The sequence below is a fragment of the Pteropus medius genome, unplaced genomic scaffold, assembly GCF_902729225.1.
Source record: "Pteropus medius unplaced genomic scaffold, Ma_sr-lr_union100, whole genome shotgun sequence".
NCBI classification, from domain to species: Eukaryota; Metazoa; Chordata; class Mammalia; order Chiroptera; family Pteropodidae; genus Pteropus; species Pteropus medius.
In genome coordinates this window covers 5,678,201-5,696,213 of record NW_024354498.1, presented here as the reverse complement: position 1 = coordinate 5,696,213, position 18,013 = coordinate 5,678,201, and the positions used below count along the sequence as shown (strand labels likewise).

Genomic DNA, 18,013 nt, shown 5'->3' with positions numbered 1-18,013 from the left:
TTCTTTCTAGACAAGTATCTCGTTCCAACTTGCCATGGTATCAGGTGGTTTTTGCCCTTCCAACAAGACAAATAATGCTGTTTTTTGAGAAATTTATTACTGACTTATACATATACAAGGACCTTATATTCAGCTAATTTTATGTATTTTTGTATTCTTTCACTGGCTCCATAGTCTACCTAGTCTTTGCCCTGGACAAACAAGAAGCAAAAGAACAACAAAAATCTCTTTCTCAGCAAAGTTGTTATTTTGGAAAGTGTGGTGCTTTTAGATAATGTAATAAACAATTCAAGGGTAAAGTAATAAGGTTAATGGATGGTTTGGCCATTCAAATAGTATAGGTCAGATTTTAATAACTAATGATTAAATGTTTCATGTTCTTCTAAATTATTTCATTCATTGTTCTTTCTACCAACCTTTGGATCTCTCATGAATGCATGCATGTAATTTAAATAGATCTTGGTACCAGCCTTGTGAGGGCTGACTCCATTTGGATGTTTGTGTTGTGAATGAAGCTGCAGATGATTCAGGTCATGAGAAGTATGCTCAGCAGTATACCTTTTTCTGATGGCAGCAGAGTTGTAACCATGTTCCATCAAGAATTAAAGATTATAATTTCAGGTATATTCTTCTTAAGCAATGTTTCTTAGATTACTGAATTTCTTTTGTAAACAGCTTTACTGAGAAGTAATTCACATACCATACTCATCTAAAGTATACAATCCAGTGGTTTTTAGTATATTAAGTTCTGCAGCTGGCCTTTTGAGCCACACTTCTCTTGCTCAGGCCCGCTTCCACGTCTGAAAGTGTACTTTCTCCTAATAAAACTTTTCTACAGTAAAAAAAAAAAGTTGTGCAACCATCACTATAGTCTAGTTTTAGAACATTTTCATCACCCTAAAAGAAAACCTTTACTCATTATCATTTACTATGCCCCCTCCCCCCAGCCTCTGGTAGTCACTAATTTTCTGTCTCTGAATTTACCTATTCCGAACATTTCATAGAAATAGAATCATATAATATGTAGTCTTTTGGCGACCAGCTTCTTTCACTAGTATGTTTTAAAGTTCGTTCACGTTGTAGCATGTATCTGCATTATTTCTTTTTATTCCTGAATAGTATTTCATTGTGGATAAGCCACATTTTGTCCATTCTTCAGTTAGTGGACATTTGGGTTGTTTCCACTTCGGGGCTGCTAGAAAAAAAAATGCTGCTATGAACATTCATGTACAAGTTTTTGTGTTAACATGTTTTTAATTCCCTTGGGCATATGCCTAGTTGTGGAATAGTTGAAACATATTATAACTTATGTTTAACTTTTTAAGGATCTACTAGACTGCTTTACAAAGCAGTTGCACCATTTTATATTCCTCTACCAGCCATGTCTGAGGGGTCCAGTTTCCTCCATCCTTGTTAACACTTGTTATTATCTGTCTTTTTGATTTTAGCCATCCTAGAGGGAGTGAAGTGGCATCTCATGGTTTTGATTTGAATTTCCTAATGACTAATGATGTCGAATATCTTTTGGTGTGCTTGTTAGCTATTTGTATATCTTCTTTGGTGAAATGTCTATTCAGATCCTTTGTTTATAAATTGGGTTGTTTATTATGAAGTCATAAGTGCTCTTTATATATTCTAGATGTAAGTCCTTTATTAGGTAGATAATTTGCAAGTGTTTACTCTCTCTTTGGTTTTTCTTTTCCCTTTCTTGATCGTGTCCTTTGCAACACAAATGTTTATTTTGATGAAGTTCAATTTATTTTTTTCTCTTGTTGCTTGTGCTTTTGGTGTCATATCTAAGAAACCATTGCTTAATGTAAGATCATGGAGATTTACTCATATGTTTTCTTCTAAGAGTTTCATAGTTTTAGGTCTTACGTTTAGGTCTGTGATCTATTTTTTGAGTTAATTTTTGTGTATGCTATGAGGAAGAGGTCTGACTTCATTTTTTTGTATATGAATATTTAGTTATCCCAGCATCATTTATTGGGAAAAACATTTTTTCTCATTGAATTGTTTACATCATTGTTGAAGATCATTGATCATAAATGTAAGGGCTTACTTATGGATTCTCAGTTCTGTGCCATTGATCTATAGGTCATTATACTAGTACCACACTGTCTTGATTACTGTAACTTTGTGGTAGGTTTTGAAATTGAGAAGTGTGAGTCCTTCAACTGTTCTTTTTCAAGAATATTTTCGTTATTCTGGGTCCCTTGCATTTTCATATGAAGTTTAGGGCCAGCTGATCAAATTCTGCAGAAAAGTGAGGAGTGCATTGAATCTGTAGGTGAATTGGGGAATATTGCCATCTTAACAATATTAAGTCTTCTGACCTATAAGCATGAGGTGTCTTTCTATTTAGATTTTAAAAATTTCAACTTTTTTTTTTTTTTAAGGATTTCATTTTATCTGCATTTTCTACTCCTAAATCATTTTGCTCTACTAAGGATCTGGTTTATAATTGAGGTGGGAGAAGAAAATGAAAGGAAGGCACTGTTAAGATACATCCTTTGTTCCAACGGAGATAGTAGACTTTGAATAGGAAATTACATCTGGATGCTTCATTGTAATGCCAAGTATGACCTGCTTGAGGATTGTTAAATCTTAGATCAGGTTCCAGCCAAGCAGCACTATAATGCCATTCTTTGGAATACTTTAAAAACATAAATATTGTTTATCATTCTGAGGTTGTTCAGATGCCAAGAGAGGTAAACCATTTAGCCATTTGGAGCACCTAGGTAGCTCCAGGAATTTACCATACTTCATTTTCAGTTTTATTTTTTTAATAATAATTTTTCATTTATAGTTAGCATACAATACTATATTAGTTTCAGGTATACAACATAGTGATTAGACATCTCTATAACTCACAAAGTGATCACCCCAATAAATCTAGTGCCCCTCTAATGCCATACATAGTTATTACAATATTATTGGCTATATTCCTTATGCTATACTTTCTATCTCCACGACTATTTGTAGCTATCAATTTGTACTTCTTAATCCCTTACCCCTTTTCACAGACCCCCCTCACCCCCCTTCTGACTGGGTAACCCTCAAAATATTCTCTGTATCTATGAGTTTGTTTTTGTTCTTTGTTTATCTTATTCTTTAGATTCCACATATACACGAAATCATGTGGCAATTGTCTTTCCCTATCTGACTTACTCCATTCAGCACATTACCCTCTAGGTCCATCTTGCAATCTTTTTCCATCCCCTTGCTTTTAGTCTGTGTGTGCCTTTTAATCTGAAGTGAGTCTCTTGTGGGCAGCATATGTAAAGGTCTTGTTTTCTTATCCGTTCAGCTACTTTCTCTATTGATTGGAGCGCTTAATTCTTTTTCATTTGAAGTACTTGTAAATAGATATATAGTTATTGCCATTCTTTATTCATATTTTTGCTACATATTTTTTCTTCATCTTAAAGTCCCTCCAACATTTCCTATAATGCTGCCTTGGTGATGATGAACTCCTTTAGCTTCTTCTTGTCTGGGAAGCTCTTTATCTGTCCTTTGATTCTAAATGATAGCTTTGCTGGATAAAGTAATCTTGGTTGTAGATCATGGGTTTTCATCAGTTTGAATATTTTGTGCCAACTCTTCTGTCCTGCAAAGTTTCTTTTGAGAGATCAGCTGCCAGTCTTATGGGAGCTCCCTAACTACTTTTCTCTTGATATTTAAGATTCTCTTTGTCTTTAACCTTTGGCATTTTAATTATATGTCTTGGTGTGGGCCTCTTTAGGTTCATCTTGTTTGGGACTCTCTGAGCTTCCTGGGCTTATATGTCTATTTTCCATCATTTTTTCAAATAGATTTACAACTTCTTGCTCTTCTCCTTCTGGTACCCCTATGAGGCATATGTTGTTATATTTGATGTTGTCCCAGAGGCTCCTTATGTTATCTTCATTATTTTGGATTCTTTCTTCTTGTCACCGTTCTGATTGGGTGTCCTTGACTTCCCCATCCTCTATAAGGGTGATTTGATCCTCTGCTTCCTCTACTCTGTTGATTCCTTCTAATATACTCTTCATCTCAGATATTGTATTCTTCATTTCTGACTGGTTCCCTTTTATAATTTCCATCTCCATTTTTATGTTTTCTATCTCTGTTAAAGTTCTCACTGAGTCCATCTACTTTTTCTCTAAGTTAATTGAGCATCCTTATAATCAGTGTTTTGAACTCTGCATCTGGTACATTGCTTGTCTCCGTTTTGGTGAATTCTTTTTCTGGAGCTTTGTTCTATTCTTTCAAGTGGGACATGTTTCTTTGTCTTCTATTTTAGCTGCCTCCTTGTGTCTATTTCTATGTATTAGGTAGGGCTCCTAAGTCTCTCGTCTTAGTAGAATGACTTTATGTGGTAGGTGTGCTGGGCTGGGCAGTCCCTTGGTACATACCCGAGAGGGATCCAACTGTAGGCCAAGTTCATCCGCAGCCTGGGCACCTCCGGGGCTACCTGGTAAGAGTCTCCAAACAATCCACAGATGGCTGCCACCCATGCTGGGCTTATAGGTGCCATAAGGGGTCAAGTCCAAAGCAGGCTGGCTGCTGTTAGTGCCGGCATTGGGACTACTCAACAAGAGATACAGGGCACACCGAGGCCAGATGCTGCCGCTTTGGGTTTTGTGAGCTTTTGAGAGATTTTATGAAAGTTTGCAGCAGGAGCCAACACAGCCCATTTGTAGGGAACAAAATCACTGGAAGCAGCTTGGGTGGGCCCATCAACTGGGGGAGGCGGAGTCTCAGGGACTCTCCTGGGTGGAGCGACCTGTGTTATCCAGGTTGGCGGTGCCTATATCTGCAGTCTGGGAGAGGGGACGGCTCAACAAAGGAACAATGGCTTTTGCCTGAACCTTTGTCCGGGAGCCAGACACCCCTCTGGACCTCACCCTGAAGCCCAACAGCTCAGCACCTCCCTCTGTGTCCATGGCGCCTGTTGAGCAGCTGCCTGGCTCTAGAGCTCAGAGCGATCAAGTATGTCAGCGAGTAAGGCGGGGTGTGGGCCCTTTAAGAGGAAGATCTCCACTTCCTGTGGCCCCTTTGTCTCACTGCTCCACAATCTCTGCTGATTTTCAAGTCAGAGGTTGTGGGGACTTCTGGCGCCAGAACCCTGAGCTGGGGATCCCAGTGTGTGACCAGGACCCTTTGCTCCTCGGGTGGGGTAGGTGACTCTGCAGCCAAGGTAACCTTCCTGATTCTCCATTGTCACTTGATGTTGTGGCCGGCTGTATGGTGTCTCCGCTCTGCCTACCATTTCGAGGTGACTTAGTTGTAGGACTTCTGTTCAGCCAGGGCTCTGGCGACTCTGCGTACTCTTTTCCCTGTAGTTTTGTTATAATTTTGGTGTGGTTGCTAGAGGAGGCATGTACAGCCGTCTACGCCATCTTGAATATCTCTCCTTTAAGTTTTAAAATTTATCTTTATTTGATTTTTTTGAATATGTTGAAAATAAAAAGAGTACCAAAAGGCATATAGTGACAAGTCCTCCTCCCATCCTTTTCCTCGACCCAGTCACCCTTCAATTTTTATCTCTTTAGAATATGTTTATATAGCAAATATGAATTATATTCTTTAATCTTATCAGAGGTCTTAGAGCGCATGTTAATTGAAACTTTATAAGACATAAATTTATAGTAAGTAGATTTTTAAACAGAATTTTAAACTAATCAATATTTGATCAATTTGGGTATATAACTTATCAGTATAAGCGAAGACTTTCCCCATAATTGAGTTAGGAGAAAATTTTGGTCTGTTCATCAGAAAAATTTTTGTAACATGACAAGCAGGCTGTTTTTTAAAAATTTTATTTTATTAGTTTCAAGTATACAGTACATTGGTTAGACACTTATATATTGTAAAACAATCCTCCTAATTGCTCTTTCTTTCCTCTGGCTCTCCATCTAGCCATTACATTTGAATCGGGGTAGAATACCCTCTGCATAACAGACACTGGCAAATGCCCACATTTAGGGCCACTTGTCAGAACCTCTCTCTGCTTATGAAAAAGTACATAAAATATAGGTTTGTTCTTGACTGAATGGGCAAATGCCGCACAATTCTTTGACCAAATGCCACTCCGGATTCAGATTTAATGTGTGGTCTATATACATATGCCTCAATCTGAATTGTTATTTTTTTCCTGTGTGCATATAAATTTTTCAGTATAAATTAACTTATACCTCACTAGGAACCTAAAAAATGTCAGAGTTTACTGAGGATAGAAATATTGGCAAGATATATAGCTTTAAAACATTTTCATCATGTGCTCACCACTTAATATCTATTCCAGTCTGTGTAATTAATTTCCTTTTCTTTTCTAAGAAGCTCTCTATTAAAGACATGGATGACTTTCCTGTTCCTACGCAAGATGTGACTGGTGATGACAAACAAGGTATGAAAATTATGAGATTTCTTTCTTAGGGGCCATTCTGCCTATGTTTCTTTATTCACTTCTCTCTCTTTTTTTTCTTTTTTCAATTTTATCTCATTGGTTTAATTTTTAGAATCGCATAATATTGTTTTCTGTTGTTTTTCACTTCAAATTTTTATTTCCACAAATTATATGATTTGACTAATTTCATGTATTCTAAAAAATTAAATCTGAACATCTAACATCATTTATAGCATTGTTTCTGTGAGAAAATGTATTTGAGTTGTAAATATTTAACATACAAAGTAAACTTTTTAAAAATCCATTTTATTTATTTTTTTTATTCACTTCTCTTAAAATGGTTGGCTTCTAGAGCATAAGAGGACAGTGTTCACTATATGAACACATTTGGATGGATTAAATAGTTCTAATTGTTGTCCCAAAACAATAGTTCAAAAAGTAACAAAAAATTGAGTGTCCAGAGCCCCCCAGTTCATTGACCCCTTACTACTGACCCTCAGGCTATCTCGACACCTTACATTGGAATCAGATCATACTAATTAGGAAAGAGTGGAAGCTAAAAGAATTGAGAGCTTAACATTTTATATTGGCAGGTGTGATCCCAGGACCTCAGTATAAATGCACATTTGTACACAGGTCTAATCCATGAGGAAGTTATCTCCTGGAGAGTTTCTGTCCCTGGGCTTTATTCTCTGTGACTATATGGATGTAGGGCTGTGATATGGAGCCTATGAGAAGCAGTGCAGTGTTCCATGTTATAGTTACTGTCAAGCAGAGATGAGTTGGCCTGGGAATGTCTAGAGGAGCAGGAGTAACACTCCCCCCCACCCCCCTGACTCCATACTTTTGTATAATGCTCTATAATCTGCTGGGTCCATCCTCATACATTCTCTTAGTCCTCACAAAACTACATGGAGGCTGATATGTTTATCATCTAAAATTTAGACATGAGTATAGACTGAAGTTCAGGCAGTATGAATCATTTGCTTAGTAAGAAAAACAGTGGGAATAAGAACCAAGATTTTCTAGATTTCAAGCTAGTATTCCTTCTCTTATCTGATATTGATTCATTACCCATGAATGAGAGGCTTATCTGAAAGGACTGAAAATCAGTGGTGCTATTTCAGGTTTTATTGTTGAGGCCTGCCATTGATGCAGCTCTGCACAGGAGTTAAACATGTAAGTTTTCTATCAGGAAACAATAGTTGCATGCTATTTAAATATTTGCTCAGGAGAGGCAGGTAGAACTGGATATTGTCTGCAGCAGCGTGTACTCTGATCACTCTCTTTATTAGTGGGTCTTAGCCTTGACTGCACATTGGAATAACTGGGCCAGTTCTAAAAATACTGAAGCCTGGGTTTCACTCCCAGAGAGATTCTGATGTCATTGGTCTGGATGTCAAGAATGAAAAGGGGAAATTCGTGATACTTCCTGGTAATACTCCTAGCCACTAGAGGCACTCTTTCTGGAAAGTTGAAAATACCATTTTGTTCTCTTGGGAGAACCTGTTTCCATACTTTAGGAGGTCTTTGTTGTTTTAGTAAGTACTATAGCACCTTATAGAAATTTGTAACACCATTTTCATAGGAATTACTAGGGATTCTTTGTTTTGAATGTAATGTGCCACAGAAATGAAATATTATAGTTTTCTTTTTCTTTCTCCCTCCTTTCTCTTTCTGTTCTTTAAAAACAAACACTGCTAGCTTCGACAAGTACTACGGATGAAGCCTTACCAAAGGAAATATCTGAAGATCCAGGTAGGAGAAAACCATTATAATAGATTTTTATGTAATTATTTCTAATGAAAAAACCAGTTTCAGTGAGTAGAAGATTGGTGCATGTGTGATAGTATGTGCGTTTCTCTAAATATTTGTCTTGTCTTTTATTACAAGGCAGTCTTTTTGCTTTTTGTTTTTACCCCTTCCCTCTTTTCAGGTATGAGTAGAGGGTGATATCTTTTTAAGTTCTGAATTTAGGTTTCACTGAAAGCATCACCCAGTTTGAATTTCGAGTCACATTGTTAATAAGTGTAAAATTGAGAAAGCTTGGGGTTGAGAAGATTTCAACAAGCCATTGTGGTTTTTGTGTAGAGTAAGGAGTTGATGGGGTAGATGAGTTGGAGGCCCACAGTTGAAATTTTCCATTTCCAAAGCAAAAATCTCAAATATTTTCATTATACTTCACCACCAGGAAGGCAAGTAAATGTTCTTCTACATGGAGTGGATTCCAAGTAGAAAAATAAAATTTGTGTTTGCTCAGGTTCTTGGAGAGTTGGAACTGTGTCTGTGAACTGTGGAGCTGGCTGGGGTTGTGTTCTTAGCTCTTTCGATGGACCCATCGTTGAATCACTATGAACCTAGTTAACAAACTGGCTAGGGAATGTGTTACTCTTTGGAGCTCTGGTTATGACATGAAAGAAGTCACTGCTCTCTTTTTTCTTTCTCAATATTTAATCAGTAAATCATGTTTGTTTTCGTTAGCTAGCTATCATCCCAGGCTTATTTGTCTAAAGTTAGAACAAAGGAATCAATATAATATTGAGGCTTATGCTATAGTATAATATTTCCCAAACACCAAGTTCATCCAGGGTATAAAAGAGGGGTAGAGAGAAGGAGAGGGTGGGGGAAGGGGAAAGGAGGCATATATATGAATCATGCAGTGATGGGGCCTAGGAATCTGTATTTTAGAGCCCCCACCCAGGTGATTCTGTTGCACAGCCTACTTTGGTAACCACTGCCTCTAGAAGGCAATATTAAATGGAAAATTAAGATTATAGATCAGCTATGACTCCAAAAGTGGTAGGAATTCTCCAGCCTAGTTTTGGCTTTTGAAACTGATTGGGGTTCCTCCATCATAGGGGGAAATGTTCTATTTGTGTAGGACAAATGCCTAAGGTAGGTTCTTTCCAACTCTAATTTCCGGAGCTAAAGCGATTGCCTCCCGGTTTTTGTAAACTTCATGTTATATTAGTAAAACCTAGTTAAATTTAGAGAGTCGAACTGGTGCTTTGAGGCTAATAAGGCTTCTTGTTTTTCCCATGAGCATCACATGTTCTCTGGGGGCATGTACTTTAGACGTCATTGCTAACATTCCTCCATTCAGTAGGGCATGGTGTCACCAGACAAGGTGTACCACAGTGCACGAGGTGCATCTGGATTTGTTTCACATTATTCCTGGGAGCATGTAATGTGGTTCCTGATTGCCCCTTTCTGGAGTAGATATGAGGGAATCCTTCAGCTGAAAACATTTAATGTCCCCTTTCCTGGGGGCATGTTTGGATTCCTAGTGTGAGACACTGGAGTTTCAAGGTGGTGATTTCTAATTCTGGATGGCTGTCAGGGCCGTGTGGACAGTTCACCTCAGTCGAGGTGCTGCCTTTTGGAGAATTAAACTTCGGAGTCGCCCTCTTACAGAGTTTCTATTTCCTGGAAAGATGACATGCCTGCAGTATTCTAGGAAGTTGGCATTCTTCTTCCCTCTTTCCAGCTCAATGAGAAGCGGGGATCTATCCGTTGGCTTCTGCCTGGATTGCAGCACAACGTGCCTTGCCAGTTTTGCAGATATTAACATGCTCCAAATACTGAGCCTGACTTTCAAGGGCTCGGAGGCTGATGGAAGACTTAACTGGAATATATTCTCTAGCTTTTTCTGATCTGAAACCTGTGGAGACTTACCAAGACCTGCGTGGGATATGTTTTTGCAGGTGGAAGGAGGAGCATCTCCCTGCTCTGCTCTTCCACAGTGGGTGGTAATAATAACGATGATAATGATAATAGTAATGGTGGTAAAGATGATGTGGTGGGTTACAGATGGGATGGGGCTTCGTTATCAGAGAATGGGAGTATTCCTTGTTATATATTTTTTCGTATGCCCTTACCCTTTTAATTGGCAAAAGTGTACATATTAGTGGAGTCTAATAGATTTCTTAGCTAACATCACATTCCAGCCTAGTTCAACAGAGCACACTGCACAATGGTGATCTTTTTCTTGATGCCTGTAGGTCATGCTGAGGGTATGAGGCCTGTTCACCCTCACACTATAGTCTTCAAACTGCTGTTGCTGATTCTAGCAGCTGCCCCAATTGCCAGCTATCACCCCATGGTCTTACGGGGTAGAGCAGTTCTCACCTTCTGTAACCTGCTCCCACGTGCACCTCCTTTGTTGTCCCAGAAGGAGCTAAATTTAGAAACTAGATTTCTAAGCTTGAAAAATTAGGAGCACTCTACGAGAGTAATATTTTGCAATTATAAAATACTTTTAGTTTTCAAACTATTTTCACCTCTTATCTCTCCTGTGAGGAACGGGTCACATTTTTATTTTCTTCATTCTGTAGGTGAGGAAACCAAGGTTCGGAAGAGGTAACAGCTAGTTGGTGCCATGGCCAGGAGGAGCGCCTAGGCCTCAGGAGTCCTGGCCTGGTCTCCACTGCTCATTTGTACCCCTAACCCCATCTATCTATCTCTCACCAGCAGAGTTCACTCAACCTTCCACACCCATTCCTACCCCAGCAAAAAGACAAAGATAATGGCAATTCACGAAGGAATTAACGGTCCCCACGGTCTGGTTTGGGAAACAGTATTTTAACTGAGACTTCAGTTAAAATGGCTGAGACTTCCCCTACCTACATACTTCTGGAAAGCAGTGGGGCCTGAGGGAGAAGAGGGGCACGGGCTGTGGGCAGCCTGCTCAGAGGGTGGCCCCCAACTCTGCGGTGAGTCTGGTCACACCATCCACCCAGCCCCAAAGCAGCCTGCTTGGCTGGAGGAGGGGCCCTCCTTAGGCCACTTTCCTTTGCTGCCTGGGGTTTGTAGGATGGAGAGGTGGTTTTCCACGATAATGGGCAAGACAGGGCTCAGAGTCTTGGGGCTGCTCATGCTTTTCAGGACTCTGGCAGCGTTTCAGTGGTTTGAGTTGAAAGATGCCTGTGTTCTTACTAGAAGAAGCCAAAATGCTTAGGTTGGGAGAAATGCTGCTTTTCTGCAGCTGACCCTGTGGAAGGGAATGTAAATTGCTAGTTTGCTTTGTGCCTTGTTAGCACTTCAGCTCCGCTTTCCGCCCTGCTTATCTAACCCAAGGATTTTAATGATCGTCGTAAATCCAGGCTGCTTCATAGCTAGGAGGGTTTTATCTTTGGAGTTACGCAAAAGAGGAGGGGATGATGCAGTGAGACATTTTCTTTCTGGGAGGATTTGAGCAAACAATATATAAACTATATTCTCCTTGTTCCTAGTTAGCAGCTCTTTTTCTATGAATTTTTATGACATGATGAAAAATTTGCAATGTTTGCAAGAGCTCAGCATAGCTAGTGGTTTCTAAAGTTGTCTTCCATAGCGGATAGAAAACAAAAAGAAGGTTAATGTTTTTGTAAATGTTTCTAATTACTCCCAACTAGTTGTGATAGGAAAGTAGACTTAATGGGTGTTGATAGTGAGCAAGTTAGTTTGTGATTGAAATTTGATAAGGAAAAGTCATATGGTTGTTGAAATATTTTAATGATTTCACTGCATAATATTCTCTGTACGATTTGGTCATGGAGACATGAGACAAATATTTCCTTTTAGGAATAGCTCATTGCAACTTACTCATGGGAGCTTTGATTTCTTGTGGTCATGCTGCTCTGGTAGTGTATTTTAAGAAAACCTTAATATATGTAGCCTGATAGATTTCTTCCAAGCCTTCAGGGGAGACTCGTTCACAATCTATTACTAGGCTATCATGATAGACTAATAAATCCTCAAGTCTGGACCCATCATTATATAAATAGATAACCCCTTGAAAGGGTTGTCTTTTTAGACTGGAATTCCTTCATTAATCAACTTCTATTTGAGAATGGCTTCTTAGTGTTCTGATGAAAGGGAAATATGTTGGTTTTCCTTTCCTTCTAATTGTGCCTTTAGCTTTAGAAAGAAAATCACAATATCATGAAACTGTGGAAGTGGTCGAGTTATCCACATGGACACCTGTGCATCATGTTGACCTGTTGATGTGTTCTGTACTAGGCCAGGTGCTGCATATAAACCTGTTTAACTGCAGAAATGAAACCCAAGCAAACAACAACTAATCTTTGTTTCAGCCACTCCTAAGGATTCCAACAGTCTCAAAGCAAGACCAAGATCCAGGTAGTGTTTGTTTAATTTCTGCTTTAATGCCCTTTGTGTCCTGTCTCGGACCAGAAATAAGCCCACCATCAACTCAAAGCCCAACCCACAATCTCTTTTTCCTTTAGATTTGAAGCTTAGAATGTGGGTAAGTTCACGCGTCACAAGGGGGCTAACTGGAGCATGCAGTGCTGCTGGGGAGATTCTTAGTTTCTGTGTTTATCAGTGCTGGAAGATGGTGCCTGCTGCTCTTATCACCTGACATGAAGTGGCTTGTGTGATATGCTACAGTTGTTGCAAGGTGATAATGAATAGAGGGAAGTGGCTTTGGAAAGAAAGAGATATAGTTAAAAGGTAACTAACACTGAAACTTACTATCATGACAAGGTGAACACTCAAAAATAAGTCTAGGGTAAAATCTAGAGTAAGGAAAGAAAATGCTTATGGTGATTTCAATGAGATACGAAGCTTCAGGTAAGCAGTTCCATCCTATCTTAGAGCCTCTTCTTGGCTTCACAGTTTTTAAATCAGTAGAGACCAGCAGAAGAGGGAGAGTCAGTGAGGCAGAACTGTGGTTGACGTCAGACATCAGAAAGGAGGAGTGAGGGGAAATACAGAAACACTAATAGAACAGCAAAGAGAGAAGATGATATTGGGGCCACTCTTCACCAGTGGACTGCAGTGTAGCAGAGGACACTGTTTCTTTTTCAACTTTTGCTTTGGCTCTTAATGACATTTTTCCTCCATTGACTACTCGATGCATTTCTGAAAAAGTGAATTTAAATCTGATAACATTTCATATGCTTGAAATGCTGACATTTAAAGGAAATCTTATCTCCTTGTAAATCAGTTACACCTTAGTTTATCTTTTATGTCTGGATTTTCCAAATTGGGGTTTTGTTTCCTTGTTTGTAGAAGGTACAGATGCCTGTATTTATATTTTAAAAAACAGTAGATACAGTAATTCATTTTGGTAGGAAAAAAGGTATAGTCATTATTTCTCTCTATGATTGTCACATTTTCTCATCCTTTTTAAAAAAGGATGAATGAATCTTTTGCAAATTAGTCTGTACTGGCTTTAGGATGTAGGAATAGGAACATTTATCTGCACTTATACTAGGAAAAACCTTTGAATTTCAGAAATCTGCTTATGTGTACTCTGTTAACTGTAAATTGAACCTCACAGTTTTCACTTCTGCTGATTTCCTGTCTCCCAAAGCGAGTGAAATGACAAAATCTCATAGTCATATATCCTATTATTAATATCACTAGCTAAATTATATATATTACTCTTTTAGGGATTGGTCTCCTAGTCTAATTTGGATGTTTTTATTTTCACTACTCCCAAGTAGGTCGTTACTGAGACCAAGAGAATCAAATCATTTTTATTCTCCTTTTTAGAATAATAAAGCTTTGTAGCAATGTTAGGGAAAGAGGTAAAATTACCATTCTAACACTACTACATTCATCATTTTATTAATTCCCTGCACATTTATATTTTAATTGGGTGCAATCATAGTTTTGCAGTATCACTTATTTGATATTCAGTTAATTTTCCATATGAAAATATAAATACACAGGTTATATATGGAAATAAAATGGAATGAGCTATGTGGTATGGGATAGTGTGCTTAACTGTGTGTGTGTGTGTGTGTGTGTGTGTGTGTGTATGTATGATACATATATTAATATACATACACATTATTGTCTTTCGTGAATAAAAATTTCAGTAAAGCTGTGTTTGACATAGAAAGTTTTTTAATTTCTAGCCAGGGTCTCTAATTTCCTTTTTTTCTTTTTTATCAAGATTTCCCATTTGAAAATTTTCTTGTCCTTTCACGTCTATGCCCTTTCATTCTGGTTGAAAATATGCGAACATTCTTCCTGTTGGTTCCTGCATGCCTTTGCTTGTCTGTCTTGCCAGTTATGCTGCAGGGACCACCCCAGAGCACGTCACATGCCTCTATGGTGGCTTTATTAAAGATTGCATCCTTGCATGACAAAACTCGACAACCACCAAGAGACCTTGAGGAACTTATTCAGGAAAATGAAAGCTCACTGTGTCGAAACGAGCATTACCAAGAACTGAAGTTGCTTAATAGACATGGATAGATTCTAATTTCATAAGTGCCACTCTGATAGCTAAATACTAAGAACAGTTTTCTGAGGTTAATTTGTCTCTCAGACACACTTCTGACTCAGAGTTCGTTTTCTTCTTTGACATGAGCTTTGCTGAGAAGTTGAATAGAACAGACATAGATATCCCCTTCTTAGAAAATCATATTGGGAACTTGTCCACAAACCTATTCCTAAGTAATAGACTAATATACTGAGTTGAATTAACTTAGAAAATAAGTAGTCTCTAATAAATAGTGTAGCCACTACCACCAAAAGATTTCTTATACGCAGTATCAGAACATTTTAAAAATGGAATTTAGAAGCAAAGAGAGAGCAGAGTTTGAGTCAAACCTACGTTACTTTCTAGCCGTGTGACCTTTAGCAAGTTATTCATTTTTCTTTATGTCATTATTGGAGTTACACTCTCAGAAGTTGCCTAGGTAGTTACTGCCTTGTCACAGGTTGAGGGAGGAGGTTAAGAGGAGGCTTTTGCTTTGAAAATCTCCCCAAACCCATATTTCTCATGGTAGGACAACATAGACCCCTCAGCCTGGTTGATGAGTATTTTCCTTTCCTGAATTTCATTTGATTCTTACTCTCAGTATTCTGTCCCAACTTCATATGTACCTGTCATCACATTTGCATGTAAACAGGAGAAAAGTTCTGCATTCAGCTAATACCATGAAGCCCTTCCATTAAAACATGCAGCTACCTAAGTGGAAGGGTTTACATGCTGTTCTTATTAATAGTTCCTGTAGAAATGGGTTTGAATTTACAGAAAGCCTTTCCTTTTGGATAAATTTAGGTCTGACGTAGAATAAGAGCAAAGAAGTTAAAAAATATTCTGATTCACGGTCGTAGATAGGGACATCCAGGGGACAGTAGAGTCCATGGTTGCTTTGGGAGCTCGTCAGTCCTTTGCAGTCACTGTGACTTTTGTGGATATTTTCCAATTAAGGCCAACTTCAGAGAGTAAAGCTTTGTTGTCTCCCTTCTGACCTTCCCTTATTTTGCTGCAGATCTTACTCTAGCACCTCCATAGAAGAGGCCATGAAAAGGGGCGAGGACCCTCCCACCCCGCCACCGCGGCCACAGAAAACCCATTCCAGAGCCTCCTCCTTGGATCTGAATAAAGTCTTCCAGCCCAGTGTGCCAGGTGAAGTGCCCTCTGCACCCCAATCTTTCCCTTTCCTGATGGAGTCGCTGGATGGGTGTCTGCCGCAGAGGCCTTTGTGAGCTCAGGGAACCAGCAGGCCGGGCTGTTTCCCATCCCAGGAGGGTCTAAGCACTGCTGTGGGATTGTTGGGTGGGAAAGCAGTTCTAGGCAGGTAGATAGCACATGTGTCTGGAGCCTTGCCCACACTTGCTCTGGATCAAGAATTATGAAATTGTACCAAGAGGATAAAAGTGCTTCAACACCAGACAGCCCACTGAGTGCATGGCTGGGGTCTTGTTCTCTGCATTGTGGTAATTTGTATACAAGCTTGCTATCTGTCATTTCCTCAGATATTTCTGGGGTTCTTTCGTGAAAGATCTGGGTGATCAGTGCCTGGCCAGAATCTTCTGCTTTTTATCCTTGTGGCGAAGGTCCTGTGTCCTATGGGGTTTAGTGCTAACGGGGCTCTACCGTCTAAATCTATTGGTGTGGGGTCTAGAGCAAGGGCTCCTTCAGGTGGGCTGCTCTGCGGCTTCTGAGGCTGGGACTTTCTTGAGCCAGGTGCTGCAGAGCTGGATTGGAGGCAGGAGTGAGGGGTTTGGTGGTGTGTCGTAGGGGCCTGTCAGCTCCTCTGGCTCCCTGTGAACTGGGGGACGTCCACCTAGGGAACCCGTGGAACAGCAGATGAGAACCACACCCTTGCTTTAGTGAAGGTGCTAGGATACAGCGCCATCCCGAGTGTTCTTTTGGGAGCAGCATGGGCCTTTCCACTGACTAATGTAGGCAAGCTATAAATACAATGATTTCCTGGAACTTTTTCTATATCTATGTGCATTTTAAATCAAGCCAACCTCAGATGCTAGTGATTTGCAGATTATTATCTTTTCTACTAAAGCAAGAAAAGTCTCTGGCTCACACATTAGTATGACCTCTCTGTCCCGGCAGAGCTCAGCATGTTTTATTTGTTCTAATAAAGTACTCTCTTCACAGTAAAGTTATAGAATGTTTTTATAATATGCTAGAATCTGGAACTCTCTATGAAATTTGATTCTCTGCCATGAGTTCATCAGATAAAAATTTGCCTTGAATTTCCCCCCATACTTTGATCCAAATTCTGATATAATTTTATAGTAACTGGTATTTGAGGTGGGAGTAGCCATGGATGATGATGCTCTAAAAATTTCACATAGCTGGTCGATTATGACATAGAAGATGTTCTATGGATGCAAGAAGATTAAAACAATCTGGCCAGTTCTCTCAATTACCTTTTTCTTGCAAGGAGAGAGGCTAGAAACGTGCAAACATCTCTCAGGCTCTGTAAGCCCACAAGGAGTGTCAGCTGTGTTGGAGACCGGATGAGCTGTGGCTTTTACGACATTGCATCATAGAGCAGAAGAGACAAGACTGGACTCAGAGTCTAGCTCAGCTGGCTTAATCTTTCTGCATCTCAGATTCCTAATCTGTATAATAGGGCCAATACTCCATGGAATTGTAGGGTTTTGTTGAGATAATAAACAATACAGATAGCACCATGTTTGGCCCATAGCCGCTCATTCCCACAGAACACTGATGAGGGAAGGGAGTCTGAGGATAAAGCCTCTTGACTCCCTTGACCCCCAGCGGGGACAGTTCTGTGATTTTTGTTACCCACTGTTCCTCGGAGAGTTTGCAGTGAGACCGAGCCCCAGTTGCCTGCTGTAGTAATCCATTCATTAACACCTTTTTCTTGGCTTTCTTCCCTCCTGCCCTGCCTCACTTTCCCCACAGCCAAATAAAATACCTGTTCCCAAGTCTCTGTCTTGGGGGCTGCATTTGAGATAATCTGAAGTAAGAAAGCTTTTTACATCTCTAGTGTTGACGTGACCAAAAGAGGAAAAGCATTTTAGTTTGATAAAGGCCAAAGGACAGCTAGGCAGGTGACATTTCTTATATTCATAGCCTACCTCCACTGTCTCTACATGTTTACACAAATGACATTTTAATGAGCAGTTGAGATTGATCACATAAAGAACAGAGTATTTTTGCAGTATGAAAAGCAGGTGGTACCTTTGCATCTACTTAATTTGTTTCCATGTTGGTTAATTCTCATAGGAAAGTACAAAGGTCTGTGTAAATTATGTAGTTGTAGTGTATTGCATTTCACTAGAAATGACTTACTGAAATTCTGACAAACTAGGAAAGCATGAAGTAGACTATAAACCTATCAGAATAGTGCACCCATTGAGAACCATGATGCCCATGTTATAACC

General features: G+C 39.4%; 1 protein-coding gene across 1 annotated transcript in view; it reads left to right on the top strand.

Moving 5' to 3' along the window:
- Positions 1-18,013, top strand: part of REPS2 (RALBP1 associated Eps domain containing 2) — a 187,451-nt gene that overhangs the window by 94,765 nt on the left and 74,673 nt on the right. The window contains exons 10-13 of the mRNA XM_039852292.1: positions 6,322-6,391; positions 8,096-8,149; positions 12,466-12,511; positions 15,628-15,764. Of these exons, the coding sequence (XP_039708226.1) occupies positions 6,322-6,391; positions 8,096-8,149; positions 12,466-12,511; positions 15,628-15,764 (307 nt within the window). The remainder of the gene's footprint in view (positions 1-6,321; positions 6,392-8,095; positions 8,150-12,465; positions 12,512-15,627; positions 15,765-18,013) is intronic.